Source organism: Selaginella moellendorffii, unplaced genomic scaffold (genome assembly GCF_000143415.4).
Source record: "Selaginella moellendorffii unplaced genomic scaffold, v1.0 SELMOscaffold_6, whole genome shotgun sequence".
Lineage (NCBI taxonomy): Eukaryota > Viridiplantae > Streptophyta > Lycopodiopsida > Selaginellales > Selaginellaceae > Selaginella > Selaginella moellendorffii.
In genome coordinates, this window is record NW_003314267.1 from 738,585 (window position 1) to 758,696 (window position 20,112).

The following is a 20,112-nucleotide window of genomic DNA, read 5'->3' on the forward strand; positions in this document are numbered from 1 at the left end:
GGAGGGAAGTTGTGAATGAGACCATCTCCAAAGGGCTTCCGCAATGGTATTGCTGGATGATATTGGACAGAGAAAGAACAATGCGGCGGGCTTCACCAAAGGATTCCTCTGTGGAACAAGCACGAAATCATACGTGTGGTTCTTCGCACTGAATGGATTTGGGTATGGGATGTTGTTGCTAGTGTTGGAAGGAGCCACATAAGGCTCTAGAATGCTTCCGTTCACGGGTCCTGCAATGGCATCCAGCAGAGATGAGCTTCACAATCTAAGATCATATAAAATATACTTCACCCGAGCTGCCTGCTGGTATGTTTGCAATCCAGAAGTTGATGTAGGGATAAGTGGCAAATGGGCTTTTTGATCCGCCATCACCACGGAAAAGAGACGAACGCTACCATTCCCTGGATATCAACTGTGGGAGCCAAGTCAGTGTCACTAACGGGAATGAAATTGCCATCGACTGTGGTAGAACCATAGTGCACGAGAAGACCCACTGTAACTTGAGCCAGCAAGCAGCAGTAGAGAACAAAAGAAAAGACAATGGACGTTGCCATTAGAAAATGTATGGATTGATTTGATATTTGCTTTGGTGCATTTTTCTTGGGGTTTTACACAAGGCCAGATGGCTAAAATCGTGCCATGCCTTCGTCCAAAATATATATATGCCAGCTGTCTAGAATAACTGGAATTGTGTGGCAGAAAAATGGATAAGTTCTAAAAAGAGCTCAACCAGAAAAGAAAAAAAGGAGGAAAATTTGCTGGAAATAAAGAACTTAAAACAAACAGGAACTTTGGAGATAACTTGCATTTCGGTGAAGGATTATATATGTGGAAGCTTAGTCTATGAAATTTACGAGAATTAGGGTTTATCGCAATGGAGGTGCCGCTAGGCGGCGGTCGGGCGCTGCGCTTCTTTCTCTTCGATGGCGTGAGCAACAGCGGGTAAGGCGCCCTTGCTAGATTCGCTCTTGATTTCCATTGGAATCTTTCCAGTGAGCTGCTGGCCTCGCTTCAAGCCGGGACACTCTCTCCCGAGGTTGCGCTCTTCAATGCATCGCTGGTATTATTTCTCTTTGGTTTCCAAGAGAACTTCCATTGCGTTTTCGCTGCTCTTGTAGGTGCCGGATTTGTTTCCGGTGCTTGCGTCGGCACACCGGACGCTCTTGTCGCAGTCGCGAGGTAATCTCGTCACGCGAACTCTACACTCGGAGCTCGTTTACAACTTTTCTGGATCGAAGCACGTAAGTTCTGGTGTTCTTTCAAGAGTTTCTTAGTTTATAGTTCTACTCTTTTTTTTTCTTCTTTGTTTCTAGATCACGGAATCACTGCGAAGGTGTGGAATTTCAAGCGATACCAGCTACGTTCTAGTTGCTCAGTTCGACTGTCCTGCTGAAAAGGTGACTCTCTCTCTCTCTCTCTCTCTCTCTCTCTCTCTCATGAGTTATACAACGATCGTTTTCTCACGCAGGAGAATGAAGTGAGGAAGCTCATCCAAGGACGAGAAATAAGCTTGGAGGAACTGGCAAAGCGAGCAGACACGGCTCTCATCCAAAAGGTAGAAACAGCTCTAGCATTTTCCTTTCTGACTTGTTCTTTGTTATATGCATGCAGCATTTCAAGGTTCCACCGCTGGAGTTGGAAATCTCCTCCTTGACCGACGCCGTGACATCCCGCATTGCAGCTCGGGATGCACTCTAATCTAGGTGTAAGATTTTCCTAAGTAAAGGAAGCATTTTGCGTGTTGGTCCGCTGATGAAATGGTTTTAAGCTCGTGATCCTGGCCAGTTCTTTTCAGCGATTTTCCACAGGTACAATCTGACACCAAGCGCCAGGTTTGCCTGAAAATTCTTTCCAGATGCATTAACAAAGCATCAGGCTTCGTTCTTATAGAAGGTTTTTCATCCAAGGTAAGCAAGCACTCCCTCACTCTCCTAGCTAGTTATGCCTTTTCGAGATAACAGGATCCAAATTCCGACATGTTTGACATGGTTGAACTAGAAAATAGAAAGCTACGTCATAAGCATTTTGATCAAGTCGGTTCCATTGCTCTTTTCTTTTCTTTTCTTTTTATTTTGCGTATCTCATATTTTTTATCCCAGGAAGTCAGAAGTTTGGGAGAAGTTTCCAAAACAGGCGCCCCCTAAATCCGTGCAACTGTACAAAATCTCTCGTGCACGCTCGACCGAAGATCCCGAAAGAGTTGAAACGAGTTGACGTATAAAGCGCAGTGCTCGAAAGCTCGTCGCTCTTCTCCCGCGGAGCAGCAAAAGATAAGCGCAGAAAAACTCTTTTTTCTTCTTGTTCCATCGTTTCAATGGGTGTTGCGAGCCAAAGCAGTGTCGCAAATGAAGCCGGGGCAGCTCCAGAGGCTTCGATCCAGCAAACTCTGCGAGGATTTTCGAGCCCCACCAGCTTGCTGCTCCGTATCGCAACTGCAGTCCTGTGCACTCTAACTCTCGCGTTTCTCGTCACTTCCAAGGAGAGGAAGGAGATCGCCTCTATTGATATCGTTGCCATATGGTCCAACTCGAAAGCTTTGATGTAAGTTGGCTTTCTCTTGTTTCTTCATTTTCGAAGTAAATGGTGGTTTCGTTTTTATGTTTTTTCACAGATTTCTAGCAGTCGTGAGTGGAATTTGTCTCGGCTATTCGCTTCTACACGCAGCAGTGTTCCTCGTCATGCTGTCTGGAAATCGAAAACCTCTGGCACGGAAGAAAGCTCTCGATTGGATGGTGTTCTTAGCTGACCAGGTACTCTAGCTTAAGAGTTTATCTTCTAAAGTTCTTAGACCTTTTGGATTGCATTTCGAAGGTTTTCTTCAAGATCTTTTGTTGGTTCTCTATTAGAGTTTCTAGCCGAAGATCTAAAGCTGGTTTTGTTTAATTTTTTGGCAGCTCTTGTCTTATGCCATGCTCTCGGCCGCCGCGGCATCGGCAGAGGTGGCTTATCTCGCAAAGAATGGACAAGTGAGCTCGGGATGGTTCGCAGTTTGCAATGCTTTCAATGGATTTTGCAACAAAGTTGGAGTAGCACTCGTGCTCTCCTTCTTTTCTGTGATTCCCCTAGCTATCAACGCATTCATCTCGGCCTATCACCTAAGACCAAGTTAGAAGACAAAAAGCCTTCCCACACACCAAGAACAGGATGATAGAATGGAACATTGTATCTTCTTTCATTTCTTTAGCTAGTTCGTCAAAGGGACAAGAAAAAAAAACGAGAGAAAAAATCTACACTGCTGCTGCTTCCATAGTCTGCTGTAAACTGTGAAATGCAAACAAAGGATTTAGCAAAAGCTTCCAAAGGGATGTTGTTCTTACTTTACTTGAAGCCTTTGCTCTTCCTGAAGAGATAGTAGGCCGAGATAGCAGCCGACACGGCGAAGGCAATGACGGCAATGAAGGAGAGGAACACGGTGGCGGCGAAGTGGTCGCAAAATCTCTTGAAAGGCCCACACACCGCCTTCCACTGGACTTTGTCCTCGCCTCTCTTGGCGATGTACGCAGCCTCTGCCGTGGCCGCGGCAGACCCCAGTAGCAAATATGTTAAAACCTGTTCACGAAGAATCAATGCCGCCTGGTCTTGGATAGAAGACAAAGAAGCAAGAAAACAGGCAACAGGAAAAACTGAAAAACTATACAGGAAAGAAGCGAGCAAAACGAAGCTCACCTGGTCCAGAAGAAAGGTGAGCCAAGCGAGCACCGTGTTGTTAAGCACCCTCTTGTCTCTTATAAACGATAGCAACGATACGACTGCCTGGAGGAAAGCATAGCCACAGCAAATGGATGCTAAGACGAGCAGTGAGCTGCAAAGCGAAAAGACCATAAGCTACAAAGAGAAAACAAAGAACTTACACTGGGGCTTTGGTGTTGTTGTATTTCGCTTGCAAAACTATCCCAGGAGCGATGACGGTAGTCTGGACGTTGTTCTTGAGCAGCACGATCACAGCAAGGCAGAAGGCAAAGGCCTTGATCCGGACCAGGAAATCCACCCCTTTGAGCAGCTTCCTGTGTCCAAAGCTCTCGTTGTTCGTCACCACTACACTCCCGGGACTAACTTGGCTCCCGATTGGCACATGAGCATCGCCTCCCAGTACTCCCATCCTTGAAGAACTAGACGAAAGCTGGCGTCGCGCACCAGGCCCTTTCTGAACGCTTTGAAAATGTAGACTGCTACTGGTAACCACCAGAGGGAAGTAGCGACGGCCCCGCAGAAATATAGCTACTCAAACGGCCTTAAACGCCAGTAAAATCCGGATTTTCAAACGGGAGAGTTGATCGCGCAACGTGAATTGGGCCGCTGTGCGCTGCCTGTTGATTTCGCTGCAATGAATACCCGGACAGGCGGCGAGCAGTAAATGCTGGCAAATGTGCTGCTGCGTAAAGTACCACCTCTACTTTATCACCACCTTCCGTTGTTCTAACCTGTGTCATTGAAATCCCTGAACAAAAAGGTGTCTTTATCCAAATCCACCAACACTCGCTCACCTTGTTTAGGCTCATAAGAGTGTGTTGTTGCTGCTGCTGCTGCGGGTTAGCATCCAAAGCGAGAGTTTGCTCGTTTTGTGGCAAACTCGACCGTCCTGAGATGGACTCTCGGTACAGACTGGTAATCACTGCACGCATCCGTTGGCTGTGACCCGAACAGTAAACTTTGGTCGCCAACGGCCTCGGAATGTCTGCTGGAGCCAAGGAGGAAGCAACAAATATCAGCAGTTTGAAAAACAGACAAGGAAGGACGGACCTTGCTGTGACTTTCGCGAGTTATTGTCCTTAAAATCTTGAAGCAACGCATCAAAAGGTTTTCTCCGACCAGTAACAGCTCGTTTACTTGAAATTGAATGTGATTTACCTATGCAGCAAAGCCAAGGCTTGTCATTCTTCAAGAGCGTCGAGGCACACACACTCACATGTCAATGGTTGCCTGCAAGGAGCTCCAGATCGAGGTGACGGTACTCCACACATGATATCCAGGTCATCGACAGTGAACGGCAGATGCCTGAAAGTTAAGACCGAAACAGGATTAAACAAAACTAAGAACGAACACAAATAGAAGTCTTACTGCTTTCGCCGTTTTCCGGATGCAGACAAACCTTCGGAATGTGAAACAGTAGCACTTGGGCCCACTACCAAGCAATCTTCTCCAGGATTACCGTCGCTCATCTCTACAAAGAACCTCGGCATTAAGTTTCAGCAGCTCAATTATGCGGCTTAGACCTCTTGGATTGTACACCGATAGTTTTCGTGGCCTCCCAACCTTTGGACCTGTCCCTCCCACTTCAGCTCCTGGATATAAAGAATCAGAGATATGGTTTTTTCAGGATGCACATAACCTCTTACGTTTTGCTGCTTTTAATGTAGAAAAGCTTCCCATTTGCATATCGGACATGGATAACCCCGACTCGAGCGGAGCTGCATCGTCCATGTCTTCGCCTAGCATTCCGTTTCCTAAACACAAGCAAGTATGAAGTAAAAGAACACAGCTAAAGCTCTTACTTGATTTTGGAATAGTTCTCTTGCCACCATTCTCTACATCTACTCCGCTATCCTCCGGCACCAACAATGATCTACAGCGCTCTGCAACAACAGGACACAAGGAGCTGAGAAAAAAACACATGAAATGGAAAACTAACCTGCATGAGCTGCATACTGGCTAACCTTAACAGGCTATTTGCACGCATTGCACGAAACCTGTATCGCTTCACACTCAGAAAGCCACGCAAGAAAAAACAAGAAAGTTTTTCTACATACAAGGCACAAGTGACCAGAGACGTGCACGTCTACAAGGAGAAGTACGCATCGGCAAACCAAAAGGATTAGATGGAACTGCTTCTTCCAAAAAATTATCAGCCTCACTCATCTCTTTGTAGATAGTAAGCATTGGCACTCTCTCTCGAGCAATCTCTTGTGCTCGAAAAGGCAGAGAAAGCGTATGTTCCTAGCTAAGATAATTTCTATGCTAGAAAAAACCAAGAAATGAAGAAAACTATGAGAATAGAGCAATGGTAAAGATAGTTCGTACCTGGTGAAGGATCCAAATTACTTCCACTCTGCAGAAGCCTTCCCATGGCTGCCAAATGCCCCCCAGCCGCAAACCCTCTCCCCAATAGCCTGCAAGAACACCAAATTCCTCAACCTGGATCGCGAAACAACTAGATCACTCACATTTCCCCGTGCATTTCCGCTGCTCATTCACAGAGACGACGATCTTGGAGGAATCCGCAACCGCCCCTGCCCTAGAACAAAGGACTGGATTCCAACGCAAATCCAGCGAGCGCCAAACGATAATCCGCGATCTGAGCAGCTTCCATCACCGATCGAGGATCCGAGAGAGAGAGAGAGAGAGCGCCATCGCGAAGAGAGCGCAAATAAAAAAAGGGAAGTGATAACAAGGAAATAAGGTCCTACCGAGACTTGAACTCGGGCTACTGGATTCAGAGTCCAGTGTCCTAACCACTAGACCATAGGACCAATTGCTGTGATGACGAGGCTACTACGGCAAACATAATGAAATAAAACTACACATCTTCCTCCCTTTCTTTTTTCCTCTCTCCAAAGGGGAATGGCCGAGGCCAAGCAACACACGGGCTCCGCCGACGATGGTGGTGCTCCGGAGCTCTCCGCGCACACTCCAGCCACGCCACCGCCACCTTCCTCAGCATCCTCGCCACACAAGGTCAAATCTTCGCGACCCAGCTCGCCAAAATTTCTTTTTTCTTTGCTCGATCGATTTTGCTCCCAAGCAATTGGATTCTTTAGTTTGTGTTGATCGATCGATCCATTCCCAGGAGCTACAGCAGCTCCAGTTGGAGCTCAGGCTGCTCGAAGCGCTCGAGATTTATCATCCATCCAAGCTCCAAGGTAATAGCGATTAGATCGAAGAGAAAAATTCCTCCACCAACTTGGGAACGCTGTTCTCTTTCTCATGTTTCTCTCTGTGCGTGTCCAGGCATCCACCGGCACTTCATTCTCTATGGGCTCATGGAATTTCTAGAAAAGAGGTATGAAATCTTCAAACGCTCCGCTCTCGATGCTATGATCCATTTTTTTTCAACTTCTTACCAGATTAAACAGGCATTTTAGTGCCGAAGAGATCCTCCAAACCTTGAATGGATTCTACAACCTGGAATTACTGGTAAAATTCGCATTTTTTTCACTTCTATGATCCCTCTCTTTGTTTTAGAAACCCGATGACGAAGAAGTGGAGCTAGCAAGCCACCAGGAAGATTTCTCGTTGCCCTCGTCCGTCAGAGAAGATCCAAAAGACGGTTGACAAGCACACGGATGCGTGACACGTGTTGCGCATCCGCCGAGTAGGGAATTCTCATTAACTTTTGACGCTTTGCCTCACATTAGAATCTTTGGCGAGCCCGCATTGACAAAAAACAATCATTGAACAACGTTTCCTTGTCCTTTTACTTCATATAAATATCATCATCCATTTCCATAGCCAAGCAAGTAGCAAGCCATAGAGCTCTAGTCGAGAGAAAGATAGATAGAAGCATCAGTAACGAAAGAAAGAATCATGACTGCCACTTACAAGCACTTGATCATCCTCTTTGCTTTTGTGATTTTCACAGAGATGACTTTGGCGGCGATGAAAGGCTGTGGACAATCCTGCACAAAGGACGAAGAATGCAAGGGAAAGTTAGCCTGCGTTGGACAAACGTGTGGAGATGACCCCGACATGGAAACGCAAATCTGCGGGCCTAGCCAGTTTCCAAAAGGCTGCTCCAAGCCTTGCAAGGTTCACGACGACTGCCCAGGCAAGCTCGCTTGCATGGACGGTGCTTGTGGCGACGATCCGGCTATGGAAACTCACATTTGCTCGAAGACTCGTGGTCGCCGTCCACATCCACCAAAGGCTGCGCCGGCTCCAGAATCCGACTCCGACTGAAGGAATGGAGTAATAATCATTAGTGTGTCCATCAAAAATTAAAAGATGATGGAAATAAGTCACTAGTGATAATCATTAGTGTGTCCACCAAAAATTAAAAGATGATGGAAATAAGTCACTAGTAGACCATGTAAGTTCAATACCTCATAAAAAAGATGCAAGATGCAACGATCTTTTTTTCTTGTCCCGAAGTTCAGATGGTTCCGCGAGTCGTGGTTTCTTCATGCAGTCTGCCAAAAAGGTCACTGAATCTCATCTCGAGAAGAAAGGAAGAAAAACTGGACATTGATCTCGCGTACCTCATTGATCCTGATCTTCGCGTTAGATCTTCTCTTTTCAGTGTGGGTGTGTTCCTGCAAAACAGTAGCTCGAGCTAGGAAAGAACTGTGGATGAAAATGTCAGCCGTTTGCAACACGAGCAGCAAAAGATGATCAACCTTCTTAAAAACAGAGTCCATCTGAATCAACCATGATGCATAGACGGGGATTGTTTAAAAACTGCTTCGTCGGGTTTGTGCACATCCTTCTTCTTGTTTTTACGAGCATCTAAAACGTATCAACTTATGCCCGCGGAGTGAGCCACCGTCGCAGCGTTTTCCTGGATTAGCTGCAGTTTCTGCAGCGTATCCCTGTGCTTCTCTAGCACCTCCGGCTGTGCTTTCTGTTCTTCGAGATGCTTCACCACCTCAGTCTGGCATTTTATCGCCTTGTCCCACCTGATAATAAGCAAAAGAGCAAGTTTCAAGCTAGAGAAAGACAAAAATAAGACAAAGTTTTACCTGTTGAGCGAGGAGTACGCAGTGACCATGTTAATGGTTGCGGCCACTGTGTTTGGATGGCCAGTGCCGAAATGCTTCACGGAAATCACCTTCGCTCGCTCAAACTGCCCCGAAGCCAATACCAAGTTCTTAAGACCCAAGTTGGCAACCCCCATTGTGTTCAACATGTCGCCGAGATCAGGATGATCTATGCCAATTTTGTCTTCAATCAACTTCACACCACGCCCAAGAATCGACACGGCAGTCTCACTCTTCTCCATGACCAAGTAGATGTGTCCAACCCGGGCATACGTTTCTGCCAAAGAAGTTACTGCTTCTGGGAAGTTCACGTAAATCCTTTGAGCTTCCTCAAAGTGATCGATGGCACTGTCATAGTCCTTCACCGCCTCAAAAAACGTTGCGAGTTCAGCAAACGTCTCAGCATCTTTCAGAGTGACGCCCTTGTTCTTTCGCAAGATCATAGATGCCTCTTCGGTGTGTGCAATTGCCTCGTCCGCCTCGTTTTCCAGCACGCAGATTCTCGCGAAGCAGGCGTGAGCAAATCCCTTCAGGCGGCCACGAACTTCCTCATCGTCCAGAACTGCATTAAGAACCTCTTTTGCTTCCTCGTACTTCTCCGAGTCCATGTAACACTGCGCAAGCTCCAGCTCAATCCACCTCGCATCCTCGTTCCTCCCATGCTTCAGGGCAAGCTCTTTCACCACCTTGAGCTCCTCGATAGACTTTGGAAGCTGCTTCAAGCCTCTGTACACGACTCCGAGCAGCCTTCGAGACCTGGCCTCATCGAAAGTTCCGTCTTCAGCAGAATCCAGCGCTTTCCTGCACTGCTCGGCAGCCTCTGGATATCGACCGAGCTCTACCAGGGCCTCGGCAGTGTGGATGTAGTCGTCCACAAATGCCCGCTTATCATCGCAAAGCTTCTCCTTCTTCGCGATGCTTGAGAGAAACAGCGGCAGAGCCTCCTGGAACTTCCGAGTAGCAACCAGAACTTCGGCCACCCGAATCTCCGTCTCTGCCCGTATAAGTTCAGCAGTCTCATCCTCGTCCTTGTCAAGGAGCTCCAGCACCAGCTTGAGCTTTTGCATACACTTTGCGTAGTCCTTGCTAAGAAAAAATCCGTCCGCCTCTAGGTGTAAGCATAAAGCATGGAAGACCGAGCCTTGCGGGACGAGCTTTGCGGCCTTTTCAGCGCAAAGCAAGACCTTGTCCGCAGATCCTTGTATGGTGTAGAGCTTCCCCAAACAAAAGAAGTCCTGGAAGCTCTTCTCTTCGTCCTTGGCCGAGTCCACCATCTCCAGGCACTCGTTCAAATCCACGAACCTGATCTTCGACAAAGTTTCACCTTTACGGACATTGAGGATCTTCCTCTTTGCAAGTGTCTCGACATCTGTTTCCGGGCATTCCAGGAGATTTTTCATCCATTTCCACAATCGAGAGCTTCCAATGTTCTTGCTCGATCCAGTGCCTGGTGACGATTCCGGCTCCGATGGGAAAGATTGAGCGCTGGAAAATCCTCTCCCGCGCGCTATGGCTCGCATCGTACCTCCCGATCGCCCGCGCCCCAGCGCCCGCGCCAATGCAGCCATGGCGATGATAAACCCTAGCCCTAAACCCCATAAGATGCCTTGAAAATTCTAATGCAGACGTGGCAGGCTCTTAGTGTGCCACGTGTCGTTTATGACCGTTCTGATAGTGACGTTGGGCCTTTCTAAAATGAGGAACAGCCTCGCGTATGAATGCCATGCCCTAGAATTATGGCGGGCAGAGAAAGCTAGGGTGCGGTATTGTGATGGAGCGCTCTGCGAGCGTTTCTTGGCGCCTTGCTTGATCGATCGCCGGGTAAGCGAGATTCTTTCCGAGAAACCAGGACTGGATTCGTGATTGCTTCTTTGCAGTGCCTCGCCGATTTCCCTTTCATCGCTTGGCCTCTCGAAATCCCGCGATAATCTTGCAAGCATGGCGCCAGCTGCGACCCAAAGTGCAAAGATCGCAAGGCCAGCGCCTTCCATTCCGAAATCCAACTCCATCGGCTCCTACAGCTTCACTCGAAGCGCCTCCAGCGGGCACGATTCTTTGGGGGCTGCCAAGAGCGACGCGTCCTCCTGTACCAGCGTCTTCAAGAAACCCGAATCCACGGCTGACACCAAGACGCGCCGCGTTCTTTCGGATATAAGCAATTTCCCTGGTGGTGTGGCTCTACCCGAGCAACATTCGCTTTCAACACCCAGGAAGCTGTCCGTGGACGTGGATTCGCATGGTTTTGGGACAGCCGCAACCCGATACGAGGACTCACAGCTCAAGAGGAATTCGTCGTTGCCAGGCAAAGCCATTGCGCCGATCACTACAGCACTTCGCTGCGGTGGGAAATCCCTTTCGAAAGGCACCACTCCAGTGGCAGAATGCATTCTAAAGACGAAAGTCCAGGCTCACCCGAAGAAGAAACCGAGGGACGACGCGATCACTCCTTTGCAATGGAGCCGATCTCCTCCATCCAAGCTGTCGACGCTGAGAAAGAAAATTCTGGACAAGGTGGCGGGCAAGTCCATTGTGAAGCCGAAGAACCAGGTCCAAAGGCGCAGTATTTCCAAGGACAGGGAGTTCAGAAGGCTGTCCATGGTGATTCGAAGCGAGGAGGAGCTCCTGGAGAAAAGCAAAGCGTACGAGGAAAAACTCCAACTTCTCCAGCAGCAGTGTGTCAGCAAGGAATCTGAGGTACAGTCTCAAAATCCCGCGCCATCTCACTGCTGTGTTTTTCCACGAATCCAGATTGAGAGCGTCCGCAACGTGGGAAAAATGCTCGGAAAGCTTTGCGTCAACCAGGCCGAAGAACTAAAGGCCCTCAAAGGGATGTTCCCGCCGACGCTGAGGGAAGTGGTCCAGCTTCGCGACGTGTGCCAGAAGCAGGAGAAAGAGCTGCGAGACGCCCGCACAGTGGTGCCATCGCTGCAAGAACAAGTGAAGCTACTCACTGCCCAGCTCGATTCCCTGGCAGACGATATTGAAAAGGTGAGAACTCGAAAACTTGTCTACCATAGATTCAAACTGTGCGAATCCAGGTGAAAGCCGCTAGACTGGCAAGGAGAGCACTCACCTGTGACGTTTCTACAAAGGTAGTGCATTCGAAGTTTTGGATTTTCTCGTGTGAGAGAGCGTGACTTGGTTTCTTTGATCTCAGTCGGCAGTGGAAAGCGCTAGCACTGAACCGATCCATCCCAAACAAGATCATGCAACACAGGTAGAGCTCTCTTCGCACTTTTCAAAATGTTGGAAGATCGATAGCGACGATTTCGTGATTTCTGGCAGCCAGGAAGTGTCACCACCTCGATGACCGAAGCAAACCTGGAAGCTTTGATGCAAAGGATGAATCTAACGTCGGCGGAAGAAAAGGATTTGTCCGCGCTGGAGGAGAAGTGTGCCTCGGCTTTCAGGGACCTGGAAAAATTCCGGCCATCTTAGCCGTTAGATGTTAGACCCCTTGACCGTTCGATGATAGAGGCCTTCTGTATCGGAATCGATGGAATGTATGTATTCCAGACCACCCAAACCCAAGCCCTATCTCCTGTGCCAGAGCTCTGGTTGGTTTTTCTCTTCCTCCACCTAGCGGCGATCGATCGGTGAGTTTGCGGCGATTGCTTGCATTCCTCGAGCGGGATTGGATTATCGATTGGATTGGAGCAGCATTTGAGCAAGAAGCTTCGTTGCCTCGATTGAATTGGAGCTCTGTGCCGTGCAGCGATGGGTGTGCGTATTAGATTTGCGCGTTTTGGGAGGAAGAAGCTGCCGTTCTATCGAATCTACGTTGCCGATAGCCGCTCCAAGCGTGACGGGAGATTTCTGGAGAATGTGGGCTACTACAATCCCATTACTGGTAAAGTTCCATTCAGCGAGAGAGAAAATTTGGTCTCTCAAGTTCTTCTTTGTTGTCGCTTCGATGCTTGCAGGAAAGGATGGTGAGAAGCAATTTGCGCTCAAAGCGGACCGAGTCCAGTAAGTCTTCGCGTTTTCTTCTTTGATAGTATCGGTCCCTTTCTCCTTGGATCATCTTTGAGTGTTTTAATGACATCCTTTTTCAATTCTCTTTGGTCCTTGTTTGAACTTGGTTTCGTCTTGGTCATCGTTTCATCATTTTGAACTTGGCCTTTCATATTCGTCATAGCTTCTGTCGCTCTTTAGCATTGTCTGCCAGAATTCTAGCCCAAATTCTTCCTGTGAATGGAACTGTTTCATTCTTTTGATCTCGTTCTTTAAGTTTTTGTTTTTGTTATTATGTTTGCCAGTCCCCCTGAGAGAACTTCCCGCTCCGACAAAGTGTTCCAGCCCTGGAATCGGTCCACAAATGCTTATTTGCTGTCATTCCTTGTTTAGTATTGTTCGATCCTGTTGTTTAGCTATGTCTGTCAGTGTCCCCGAAAAGCTAGCGTTCTAAGTTACAGCTTCGCATTTGAATCAGTCCATCTTCCACTTGACATTCTTTTTTCTTCAGGTACTGGCTCTCGGTTGGAGCTCAGCCTTCCAATGCCGTGGCAAGGCTTCTGGCACGAACAGGCAATCTTCCAAGCGCTTATCCTCGGGGGCCGCCCGAGTCATCGTCGCCATCGCCACTGGCAACACTCTCGCCGGACGACAAGCCCGACGTGACCATCACTGCCAAGCTCTCCTCCGCCTCCTCGGCTCCGATGCTCGCTTCCAGGATTCTGTGCTTCTGCTGACGCCGACGAACACAAGAGAAGAAGAAAATTAAGAACTCCGCCTAGAGAGGTTTGACATTTCAATCTTATAAATCGCTCTTATCTATCTCAAAGTAAGCTCTGACTTTTGATAGCGATGGAATCGCTCTCGTTTCTTCGTTTTTTTTTTTTTTCTTTTCTTTTGTTTTGTTAGTTGCGTAGCACGGCCACTTTGGTTCGTTCCTCGGGCATTCATGCTTTGTGTAGCTTTTGACTTCCAGCGAAACGCAGGCAAAAAATTTCTAAGATTTACAAAGTCACTCTCTCACACTTCGTACACGCAACGCATGTTTTGGCGAAATCTCTCCTTTAAGAAAGCCATTCCTTTCACTGTAGCGTATGTGATTCGTGGACACAAACACTAGAGCTAGTGGTGGAGTGGCGAGTGAATGGAATATAAGTGGTGATCCACTTTTAACTCCAAAAGCACAAATGCCCACACAAAGAATACCAAGTGCCACGCCATCTTTTCGATCTAATCTTCTCTTCGATTACACTCAATGGTAGGCTAGACCATCGTCCCTTATAGTCAACGATTAGAACGTGGAACAACACACTTTTTCCATAATCTTTGACCCGATCCCTCTTGTCAACACTGGGTGAAATCTCGGTTGGCTAAAGAAAAATTTCACCAAATTTTCTATCGCATTCTTACCGGGGAGATGATGCGATTGGTTTTTGGACGGGACGGATTCGCGATTCCGTAACGCCCCTACGCGCTAACTAACCGTTTCTAGTCAGAAAAGAAAGGTGAAAAAGGTTCCAACGGACGCAATCCAGCCACGTGGCAACGTCTACGCTGTGGGATTGGACGGCTGAGATAAAGTCCACCCCATGGGTTTTTTAGGCGGCCATAGCCATAAGCAGGGAAGAACAGACGCTCATATACCCACATTACGAAACGCACGCATTCGATCGGTAGCATTCAAGGCGGTGGTGGATGACGGCCGCCACAAACTTTGCTCTGGCGATCGGGAGAAATTTCTTGGGTAATCTATGAAAGCCGACGATCCAGGGGCCGCACAGCAGCGCCAGGGAATTAATGGAGCCGCGGCGCCAGGCAAGAACGCTCCTGGTCTTCTTCTTCGCGATATTTCGGGCGCTAGATCCATCGGCAGGCCAGGATTCGTGCTCTGTGACAGAGATTGAAGCGCTGGAAGCCTTCCAACGAGGGGCGAGCTCGCTGGAGCTGTCGTCATGGTCTAGGAATTCGAGCTGCTGCCAGTGGCGAGGTGTCAGATGCGCGGCGTCGATCGATCAAGCCTACCGGGAGGCCGGCATCGATTACCGCGTCCAGGAAATCCGCCTCTCAGGATTGAAGCTCCGGGGCGGAAATATTATCGACAGCCTAGCGAGATTGCGCGGCCTCAGCCATCTCGATCTCTCCAGCAATGCTCTCTCCGGCTCCTTCCCAGGCAACGCTTCATCGCTTCCCAGGCTCGAGCGGCTCGACTTGAGCGCCAACAATCTCTCGGGACCGATCCTCCTTCCTCCAGGTTCGTTCCAGGCGGCTAGCTATCTCAACCTCTCCTCGAATCGCTTCGACGGCTCCTGGAATTTCTCCGGAGGGATCAAGCTCCAGGTGCTCGATCTCAGCAACAACGCTCTCTCTGGCCAGATCTTCGAGAGCTTGTGCGAGGATGACGGTAGCTCCCAGCTACGCGTGCTGAATTTCTCGGGCAACGACATCTCGAGTAGAATTCCAGCCAGTATCACCAAATGCCGCGGCCTGGAAACTTTCGAAGGGGAAGATAATCGCCTCCAAGGGAGAATTCCATCGTCCCTGTCGCAGCTACCACTGCTACGATCCATCAGGCTCTCGTTTAACTCGCTTAGCGGCAGCATTCCAAGCGAGCTGAGCTCTCTCGCCAACCTCGAGGAGCTATGGCTCAACAAAAACTCTATCAAAGGTGGAGTGTTCTTGACGACGGGGTTTACGTCGCTGCGAGTTTTCTCGGCTCGGGAGAACAGGCTTTCCGGGCAGATCGCGGTGAATTGCTCCAGCATGAATTCCTCGCTCGCGTATCTGGACCTCTCATACAACTTACTGAATGGAACCATCCCGGCAGCGATCGGCGAGTGCCACCGTCTCGAGACGCTTGCATTGACTGGGAACTTCCTCGAGGGCCGGATACCATCTCAGCTGGGATCTCTCACGAACCTCACGACACTAATGCTCTCCAAGAACAATTTGGTCGGGAGGATTCCTCTCGAGTCTCTGCGTGAGTGTTCGAGCTTGGTGGCTCTGGTCCTCTCGAAGAACTATTTCTCAGGAACTCTCGACATGGCGCCATCGCCAGTGGGGAGCTTCAGGAACCTCCAGCTGCTCGCGGTCGGGAACTCGAACCTCTCCGGCACCATTCCTCTGTGGCTGACGAACTCGACCAAGCTACAAGTCCTGGACCTGTCGTGGAACAGTTTCACTGGAGAGGTTCCACTCTGGATCGGGGACTTCCACCATCTCTTTTACGTGGACTTGTCCAACAATTCCTTCTCGGGTGCGCTCCCGGACCAGCTTGCCAACTTGAAATCGCTCCGAGGCGACGAGATCGACACCTCGGGCATCAAGGCCGTCGAGAGCATCCTCTTCGTCAAGCACAAGAACAACATGACTCGGCTGCAGTACAATCAAGTGTCTGCGCTGCCTCCCTCGATCATCCTCGCCAGCAACCGGTTCCACGGACGGATTCCCGACGGCTACGGCGCTCTGAGAAGATTGGTGTCGTTGGACCTGGGCATCAACTTACTCTCGGGAGTGATCCCGGCAAGCCTGGGGAACTTGAGCAACTTGGAGTCGATGGATCTCTCGCAGAACTCGCTGGGTGGAGCAATTCCCACGACGCTGACGAGACTCTTTTCGCTGGCCAGGCTCAACCTCTCGTTCAACAAGCTCGAAGGCCCGATCCCGCTGGGCAACCAGTTCTCGACTTTCACGGCCTCGGCCTACGCTGGAAACCCAAGACTCTGCGGATATCCACTGCCGGATAGCTGCGGTGATGGAAGCTCTCCACAGTCACAACAACGTAGCACCACCAAGAGCGAGAGAAGCAAGAACTCCTCGAGCTTGGCAATCGGGATCGGCGTCAGCGTGGCACTTGGAATCAGGATTTGGATCTGGATGGTGTCGCCCAAGCAGGCCGTCCACCACCGAGACGACGAGGAGGAAGACTCCGCCGCGGAGCTCCGGGACCTGTCCGAGATGATGAAGCGCACGGTGGAGGTGTTCCACAACCGGGAGCTCCTCCGGACCCTGGTCAAGCAGCAGCGCCCGCTCACCAACGCGGATCTCGTCAAGGCGACGGACAACTTCGATCAATCCAACATCGTGGGCTGCGGCGGATTCGGGCTGGTGTTCGTGGCCAGCCTCCCCGACGGCACCAAGGTGGCGATCAAGCGCCTCACAGGCGACTGCCTCCAGGTGGAGCGCGAGTTCGAGGCAGAGGTCCAAGCTCTGGCTATGGCGGACCACCCCAACCTGGTAACGCTGCAGGGCTACTCCAGCTATGGCGAGCACCGGCTACTCATCTACTCCTACATGGAGAATGGTAGCCTGGACAGCTGGTTACACGAGAGCGCGAAGCACCTGGATTGGTCCACGCGGCTGGACATTGCCAGGGGGGCCGCGCGGGGATTGGCGTACCTCCACCTGGCCTGCCAGCCACACATCGTCCACCGCGACATCAAGTCCAGCAACATCCTCCTGGACGGCCGATTCGTTGCCCACTTGGCGGACTTTGGTTTGGCCAGGCTGATGCTGCCGACGGCCACCCACGTCAGCACGGAGATGGTCGGAACGCTGGGGTATATCCCGCCGGAATATGCGCAGAGCTGGATGGCGTCCCCGAAGGGCGACGTGTATAGCTTTGGCGTGGTGCTGCTCGAGCTACTGTCGCGGCGGAGGCCTGTGGATGTGTGTAGGGCGAATGGAGTGTATGATCTTGTGGCGTGGGTGAGGGAGATGAAAGGGGCGGGGCGTGGAGTGGAGGTTATGGATCCGGCGCTAAGAGAGCGGGGGAACGAGGAGGAGATGGAGAGAATGCTAGAGGTGGCGTGCCAGTGTATAAACCCTAATCCGGCGAGGCGGCCCGGGATCGAGGAGGTGGTGACGTGGCTCGAGGGGATTGGTCACGGAGTGTAGTAAGTAGAGACGTTTTTACCTATTTGTCGCTGTGCCCCTTTGTGGATATTTATTTTTGGGGGAAAGCTCACGCAAACACGCAAGCACGGTGTTGCTTTGATTGAGGAGTTTGTTTCTAGGTTTTCTATTGCGCCATGGAATCGTCCCTCGTGCTAGCGGCGGCCGCGATCGCTCTCCTGTTCTCGGCGGTGGCGCAGGTGATTGATTGGCAGGGTTTTTCCATTGCGCATTTGAGAATGCGGTGTGGTTTTTGCGATGGCAGGGCGTCAGGGTCGCGGAATCTGGGAAGCTCGATCTAGGGAGGCCGCTCTTGCAGGTATTGAGCTAGATTTTGCTTCTTTGCTAAGCTTTTCTGAAATTTTAGAAATCTATCGTTGACATCGTGAACAATGACCCCAATGCCGGGTGGAAAGCGGGATTCAACGAGCGGTTCATCAATCACACGGTGAGTTTCGCTATAAATTCCAGGCAAGAGAAGTGACTGCGTTGTTCTTTCTTTTCAGGTGCGAGATTTCAAGAGGCTTTGCGGTGTTCTTCCAAAGTCATCAGAGGAAGTCCAGCCGTTGAGACCCTTGCGAAGCCACCCGAGAACTTTGGATCTTCCTAAGCATTTCGATGCCCGTGAAGCTTGGCCACAGTGTGCTTCCATCAAAACTATTCTTGACCAGGTGTGCTCTACTTGTACTGCTGTGTGGCTGCTTATGATCGCTCAATCTTTCGCCAGGGTCACTGTGGGTCATGCTGGGCTTTTGGAGCTGTCGAGGCACTGACGGATCGATTTTGCATCCTCAACAATGAAGTGAGTGGAGAATCTTTTCTTTTTTGTTCGTGTGCATTGTGATACAGATGCTTCGCTTTTCTCAGAATGTCTCGCTCTCCGAGAACGACCTTGTGGCCTGCTGTAGCTCCTGTGGATTTGGCTGTGAGGGTGGATATCCATATGCGGCTTGGGAATACTTTGCACAAACAGGGGTGGTGACGTCTCAAGTAAGGAGCTCCCAAGTTTCATAAACTCTAGTTTTCTAACTTGATACTTTCAGTGCGATCCATATTTTGATGGAAAAGGATGCAAGCATCCTGGTTGCGAACCTGAGTATGACACGCCGGTTTGCGTAAAGCAATGCGTGGACAATGAGCAGTGGAGGGACTCTAAACACTTCACGGTGCAAACTTACGCTGTCAACTCCGATATTTACGACATCCAAGCCGAGATTTACAAGAATGGGCCCGTGGAAGTTTCCTATACCGTATATGAGGTAAAAGTTTATGAGCGCTAGAACCTTTTTTTCGACTTATCGGTGTTAATTGTCGATGCAGGACTTTGCTCACTACAAGTCTGGAGTTTATAAGCACGTTTTCGGTCAAGTCCTGGGTGGGCATGCAGTGAAATTTATTGGCTGGGGCACCACCGATGATGGAAAGGATTACTGGGTAAGCAGTATGTGGCCTTTGGTGCATTCTTGAACTAGCGTATTGTGTTTTTCTGATCTAGATTGTGGCAAACTCGTGGAACCGGTCATGGGGAGAGGTTAGTCATTGATCATAGCTCCGAAGCTTCAGGTTTCTAACCAAGAGCGTGTGTGTTCGCAGGACGGATTTTTCCAAATCTCTCGTGGTTCCAATGAATGTGGTATTGAGTCCGAGCCTGTGGCTGGAATCCCGCTCAAGAAAACTGGATTCTCTGACATATAATTTGTAAATATGCTGTACACAGACTATTAACTCTATTCCTATTTCTATTTGTTAAATCCTATTGTCTACTATTGTCAACGGAGTGATAGAATTGTTTTTTGCGAGCGTAAAGGACAGACACAAGAGGGAACTACAATGTAGTGAGACTTATTTTTCATCATTTTTTTAATATTCGATTGACACACTAACGATATATCACTCCAGTCCTTCAGTCGGATTCTAGAGCCGCCGGGCAAATGGGAGTTTCCATATTGTCACCGTAAGCATTGGCCATGCACGCGAGCTTGTTTGGGCAGTCGTCGTCGTGAACTTTGCAAGGCTTCTAGCCTTTTGATCACGGTCTCCATGCTCCAACGCAAGCTATGCATTCTTCGTCCTTCATTCATCCACAGGCTTTCATCGCCGCCAAAGACAATCTCTGTGACGAAAGCAAATCAAGTGGTTGAGCTGCGTGTCCTCTTACCTGAAATGTTGCTCGGGTAGAGGGTATATCCGTGTTTAAGTGTCAGGCGTGGATTCGGGTCTCTTTCAAAAGACGCTGGTGCAAGAGGACGCATCGCTCTTAGCAGGCCCCAAAGAATCGTGGCTGAGGCTGTAGGAACCGATGGACTTGGATTTCGGATTGGAAGGCGCTGGCTTGGCACTCTCGGCAGCAGCTGGCGTTATTAGTCCTCGGAAAGAATCTAGCCTACCGGATCAAGAAAGCGCCAAGAAACGCTCGCAGAGCGCTCAGGATCGATGTGCTTGGCTTTCAAACAATAACGGTTACATGACAACGAACGCCTGCCAGCGGGGCGCGGGCAGCACGCGGCAGGGGATTTTCCATGCTTTCGTTTCTTTTAGAAGTGTTTGGACGTAAGAATTTGGTCATTCCGGGCATGTT

General features: G+C 49.6%; 10 protein-coding genes and 1 non-coding gene across 17 annotated transcripts; 7 read left to right on the forward strand and 4 right to left on the reverse strand.

Moving 5' to 3' along the window:
* Positions 1-865: 865 nt before the first annotated feature.
* LOC9634012 (EKC/KEOPS complex subunit TPRKB) lies at positions 866-1,752 on the forward strand. Its single transcript, XM_002965417.2, has 6 exons — positions 866-942; positions 994-1,060; positions 1,119-1,241; positions 1,314-1,397; positions 1,469-1,555; positions 1,612-1,752. The coding sequence occupies exons 1-6, from the start codon at positions 875-877 to the stop codon at positions 1,696-1,698; spliced, it is 516 nt and encodes a 171-aa protein (XP_002965463.1). The 5' UTR covers positions 866-874; the 3' UTR covers positions 1,699-1,752.
* LOC9634013 (CASP-like protein SELMODRAFT_431320) lies at positions 1,747-3,214 on the forward strand. The gene is made up of 5 exons (XM_024670531.1): positions 1,747-1,808; positions 1,856-1,907; positions 2,100-2,541; positions 2,612-2,750; positions 2,895-3,214. The coding sequence occupies exons 3-5, from the start codon at positions 2,315-2,317 to the stop codon at positions 3,108-3,110; spliced, it is 582 nt and encodes a 193-aa protein (XP_024526299.1). The 5' UTR covers positions 1,747-1,808; positions 1,856-1,907; positions 2,100-2,314; the 3' UTR covers positions 3,111-3,214.
* LOC112344925 (CASP-like protein 2U2) lies at positions 3,151-4,189 on the reverse strand. The gene is made up of 4 exons (XM_024670530.1): positions 3,852-4,189; positions 3,667-3,802; positions 3,318-3,549; positions 3,151-3,261 (listed from the first exon to the last, which is right to left on the reverse strand). The coding sequence occupies exons 1-3, from the start codon at positions 4,097-4,099 to the stop codon at positions 3,319-3,321; spliced, it is 615 nt and encodes a 204-aa protein (XP_024526298.1). The 5' UTR covers positions 4,100-4,189; the 3' UTR covers positions 3,151-3,261; position 3,318.
* A 17-nt stretch (positions 4,190-4,206) lies between these two features.
* Positions 4,207-6,494, reverse strand: LOC9634014 (SCA7 domain-containing protein SELMODRAFT_439258). Of its 5 annotated transcripts, XM_024670528.1 has the most exons (11): positions 6,019-6,107; positions 5,748-5,955; positions 5,630-5,687; positions 5,493-5,573; positions 5,337-5,444; positions 5,214-5,282; positions 5,059-5,161; positions 4,907-4,995; positions 4,741-4,848; positions 4,485-4,678; positions 4,207-4,421 (listed from the first exon to the last, which is right to left on the reverse strand). In XM_024670528.1, exons 5-11 carry the CDS (start codon positions 5,434-5,436, stop codon positions 4,233-4,235), a joined length of 852 nt encoding a protein of 283 aa, XP_024526296.1. In that variant the 5' UTR covers positions 5,437-5,444; positions 5,493-5,573; positions 5,630-5,687; positions 5,748-5,955; positions 6,019-6,107; the 3' UTR covers positions 4,207-4,232. The 5 variants fall into 5 exon arrangements, with proteins under 5 accessions (XP_024526296.1, XP_024526294.1, XP_024526293.1 ...); XM_024670526.1 differs by lacking the exons at positions 5,630-5,687; positions 5,748-5,955 and adding an exon at positions 6,162-6,494 and having other exon boundaries at positions 4,485-4,675; XM_024670525.1 differs by lacking the exons at positions 5,630-5,687; positions 5,748-5,955 and adding an exon at positions 6,162-6,494.
* Positions 6,396-6,467, reverse strand: TRNAQ-CUG. The gene has a single exon. It is a non-coding gene; the product is annotated as a tRNA-Gln (tRNA).
* A 58-nt stretch (positions 6,495-6,552) lies between the features above and the next one.
* Positions 6,553-7,450, forward strand: LOC9655386. Of its 2 annotated transcripts, XM_024670667.1 has the most exons (5): positions 6,553-6,672; positions 6,785-6,857; positions 6,946-6,997; positions 7,062-7,131; positions 7,180-7,450. In XM_024670667.1, exons 1-5 carry the CDS (start codon positions 6,559-6,561, stop codon positions 7,267-7,269), a joined length of 399 nt encoding a protein of 132 aa, XP_024526435.1. In that variant the 5' UTR covers positions 6,553-6,558; the 3' UTR covers positions 7,270-7,450. The 2 variants fall into 2 exon arrangements, with proteins under 2 accessions (XP_024526435.1, XP_024526434.1); XM_024670666.1 differs by having other exon boundaries at positions 6,553-6,857.
* An 860-nt stretch (positions 7,451-8,310) lies between these two features.
* On the reverse strand, positions 8,311-10,258 carry LOC9634015. The gene is made up of 2 exons (XM_002965756.2): positions 8,673-10,258; positions 8,311-8,609 (listed from the first exon to the last, which is right to left on the reverse strand). Exons 1-2 carry the CDS (start codon positions 10,256-10,258, stop codon positions 8,450-8,452), a joined length of 1,746 nt encoding a protein of 581 aa, XP_002965802.1. The 3' UTR covers positions 8,311-8,449.
* Positions 10,259-10,446: 188 nt separating this feature from the next.
* On the forward strand, positions 10,447-12,147 carry LOC9655387. The gene is made up of 6 exons (XM_002965420.2): positions 10,447-10,511; positions 10,568-11,384; positions 11,439-11,678; positions 11,729-11,782; positions 11,848-11,907; positions 11,976-12,147. Exons 2-6 carry the CDS (start codon positions 10,629-10,631, stop codon positions 12,126-12,128), a joined length of 1,263 nt encoding a protein of 420 aa, XP_002965466.2. The 5' UTR covers positions 10,447-10,511; positions 10,568-10,628; the 3' UTR covers positions 12,129-12,147.
* Positions 12,148-12,216: 69 nt separating this feature from the next.
* LOC9634016 (30S ribosomal protein S16) lies at positions 12,217-13,734 on the forward strand. 2 transcript variants are annotated; one of them, XM_024670671.1, is made up of 5 exons: positions 12,217-12,286; positions 12,406-12,540; positions 12,614-12,659; positions 13,156-13,430; positions 13,554-13,734. In XM_024670671.1, exons 2-4 carry the CDS (start codon positions 12,408-12,410, stop codon positions 13,379-13,381), a joined length of 405 nt encoding a protein of 134 aa, XP_024526439.1. In that variant the 5' UTR covers positions 12,217-12,286; positions 12,406-12,407; the 3' UTR covers positions 13,382-13,430; positions 13,554-13,734. The 2 variants fall into 2 exon arrangements, with proteins under 2 accessions (XP_024526439.1, XP_024526438.1); XM_024670670.1 differs by lacking the exon at positions 13,554-13,734 and having other exon boundaries at positions 13,156-13,497.
* A 549-nt stretch (positions 13,735-14,283) lies between these two features.
* Positions 14,284-17,573, forward strand: LOC9634017 (phytosulfokine receptor 1). Its single transcript, XM_002965422.2, has one exon. The coding sequence runs from the start codon at positions 14,442-14,444 to the stop codon at positions 17,535-17,537; it is 3,096 nt and encodes a 1,031-aa protein (XP_002965468.2). The 5' UTR covers positions 14,284-14,441; the 3' UTR covers positions 17,538-17,573.
* Positions 17,573-19,307, forward strand: LOC9634018 (cathepsin B-like protease 3). The gene is made up of 10 exons (XM_002965423.2): positions 17,573-17,734; positions 17,800-17,853; positions 17,902-17,982; positions 18,041-18,205; positions 18,262-18,336; positions 18,402-18,524; positions 18,578-18,793; positions 18,855-18,968; positions 19,030-19,065; positions 19,128-19,307. Exons 1-10 carry the CDS (start codon positions 17,672-17,674, stop codon positions 19,227-19,229), a joined length of 1,029 nt encoding a protein of 342 aa, XP_002965469.2. The 5' UTR covers positions 17,573-17,671; the 3' UTR covers positions 19,230-19,307.
* The last annotated feature ends 805 nt before the right edge of the window (positions 19,308-20,112 follow it).

Excerpts from the sequence above, each read along its gene's own strand:
- LOC9634018 (XM_002965423.2), top strand. The coding sequence starts at position 17,672 with ATGGAATCGTCCCTCGTGCTAGCGGCGGCCGCGATCGCTCTCCTGTTC. Across the intron at positions 18,206-18,261 it reads TCAAAACTATTCTTGACCAG|GGTCACTGTGGGTCATGCTG; the intron begins GTGTGCTCTACT and ends ATCTTTCGCCAG. Across the intron at positions 18,794-18,854 it reads TTTCCTATACCGTATATGAG|GACTTTGCTCACTACAAGTC; the intron begins GTAAAAGTTTAT and ends TTGTCGATGCAG.
- LOC112344925 (XM_024670530.1), bottom strand. The coding sequence starts at position 4,099 with ATGGGAGTACTGGGAGGCGATGCTCATGTGCCAATCGGGAGCCAAGTT. Across the intron at positions 3,803-3,851 it reads AACAACACCAAAGCCCCAGT|CTCACTGCTCGTCTTAGCAT; the intron begins GTAAGTTCTTTG and ends TTCGCTTTGCAG. Across the intron at positions 3,550-3,666 it reads TCACCTTTCTTCTGGACCAG|GTTTTAACATATTTGCTACT; the intron begins GTGAGCTTCGTT and ends CTTCGTGAACAG.
- LOC9655386 (XM_024670666.1), top strand. The coding sequence starts at position 6,596 with ATGGTGGTGCTCCGGAGCTCTCCGCGCACACTCCAGCCACGCCACCGC. Across the intron at positions 6,858-6,945 it reads TCATCCATCCAAGCTCCAAG|GCATCCACCGGCACTTCATT; the intron begins GTAATAGCGATT and ends GTGCGTGTCCAG. Across the intron at positions 6,998-7,061 it reads ATGGAATTTCTAGAAAAGAG|ATTAAACAGGCATTTTAGTG; the intron begins GTATGAAATCTT and ends ACTTCTTACCAG.
- LOC9634015 (XM_002965756.2), bottom strand. The coding sequence starts at position 10,258 with ATGGCTGCATTGGCGCGGGCGCTGGGGCGCGGGCGATCGGGAGGTACG. Across the intron at positions 8,610-8,672 it reads GCGTACTCCTCGCTCAACAG|GTGGGACAAGGCGATAAAAT; the intron begins GTAAAACTTTGT and ends GCTTATTATCAG.
- LOC9634013 (XM_024670531.1), top strand. The coding sequence starts at position 2,315 with ATGGGTGTTGCGAGCCAAAGCAGTGTCGCAAATGAAGCCGGGGCAGCT. Across the intron at positions 2,542-2,611 it reads TCCAACTCGAAAGCTTTGAT|ATTTCTAGCAGTCGTGAGTG; the intron begins GTAAGTTGGCTT and ends GTTTTTTCACAG. Across the intron at positions 2,751-2,894 it reads TGGTGTTCTTAGCTGACCAG|CTCTTGTCTTATGCCATGCT; the intron begins GTACTCTAGCTT and ends ATTTTTTGGCAG.
- LOC9634016 (XM_024670671.1), top strand. The coding sequence starts at position 12,408 with ATGGGTGTGCGTATTAGATTTGCGCGTTTTGGGAGGAAGAAGCTGCCG. Across the intron at positions 12,541-12,613 it reads CTACTACAATCCCATTACTG|GAAAGGATGGTGAGAAGCAA; the intron begins GTAAAGTTCCAT and ends CGATGCTTGCAG. Across the intron at positions 12,660-13,155 it reads CTCAAAGCGGACCGAGTCCA|GTACTGGCTCTCGGTTGGAG; the intron begins GTAAGTCTTCGC and ends TTTTTTCTTCAG.
- LOC9634014 (XM_024670525.1), bottom strand. Across the intron at positions 5,445-5,492 it reads GAGAACTATTCCAAAATCAA|GAAACGGAATGCTAGGCGAA; the intron begins GTAAGAGCTTTA and ends GCTTGTGTTTAG. Across the intron at positions 4,679-4,740 it reads CTCGCGAAAGTCACAGCAAG|CAGACATTCCGAGGCCGTTG; the intron begins GTCCGTCCTTCC and ends CCTTGGCTCCAG.
- LOC9634017 (XM_002965422.2), top strand. The coding sequence starts at position 14,442 with ATGGAGCCGCGGCGCCAGGCAAGAACGCTCCTGGTCTTCTTCTTCGCG.
- LOC9655387 (XM_002965420.2), top strand. The coding sequence starts at position 10,629 with ATGGCGCCAGCTGCGACCCAAAGTGCAAAGATCGCAAGGCCAGCGCCT. Across the intron at positions 11,385-11,438 it reads GTGTCAGCAAGGAATCTGAG|ATTGAGAGCGTCCGCAACGT; the intron begins GTACAGTCTCAA and ends CCACGAATCCAG. Across the intron at positions 11,908-11,975 it reads AACAAGATCATGCAACACAG|CCAGGAAGTGTCACCACCTC; the intron begins GTAGAGCTCTCT and ends GATTTCTGGCAG.
- LOC9634012 (XM_002965417.2), top strand. The coding sequence starts at position 875 with ATGGAGGTGCCGCTAGGCGGCGGTCGGGCGCTGCGCTTCTTTCTCTTC. Across the intron at positions 1,061-1,118 it reads CGCTCTTCAATGCATCGCTG|GTGCCGGATTTGTTTCCGGT; the intron begins GTATTATTTCTC and ends CTGCTCTTGTAG. Across the intron at positions 1,242-1,313 it reads ACTTTTCTGGATCGAAGCAC|ATCACGGAATCACTGCGAAG; the intron begins GTAAGTTCTGGT and ends CTTTGTTTCTAG.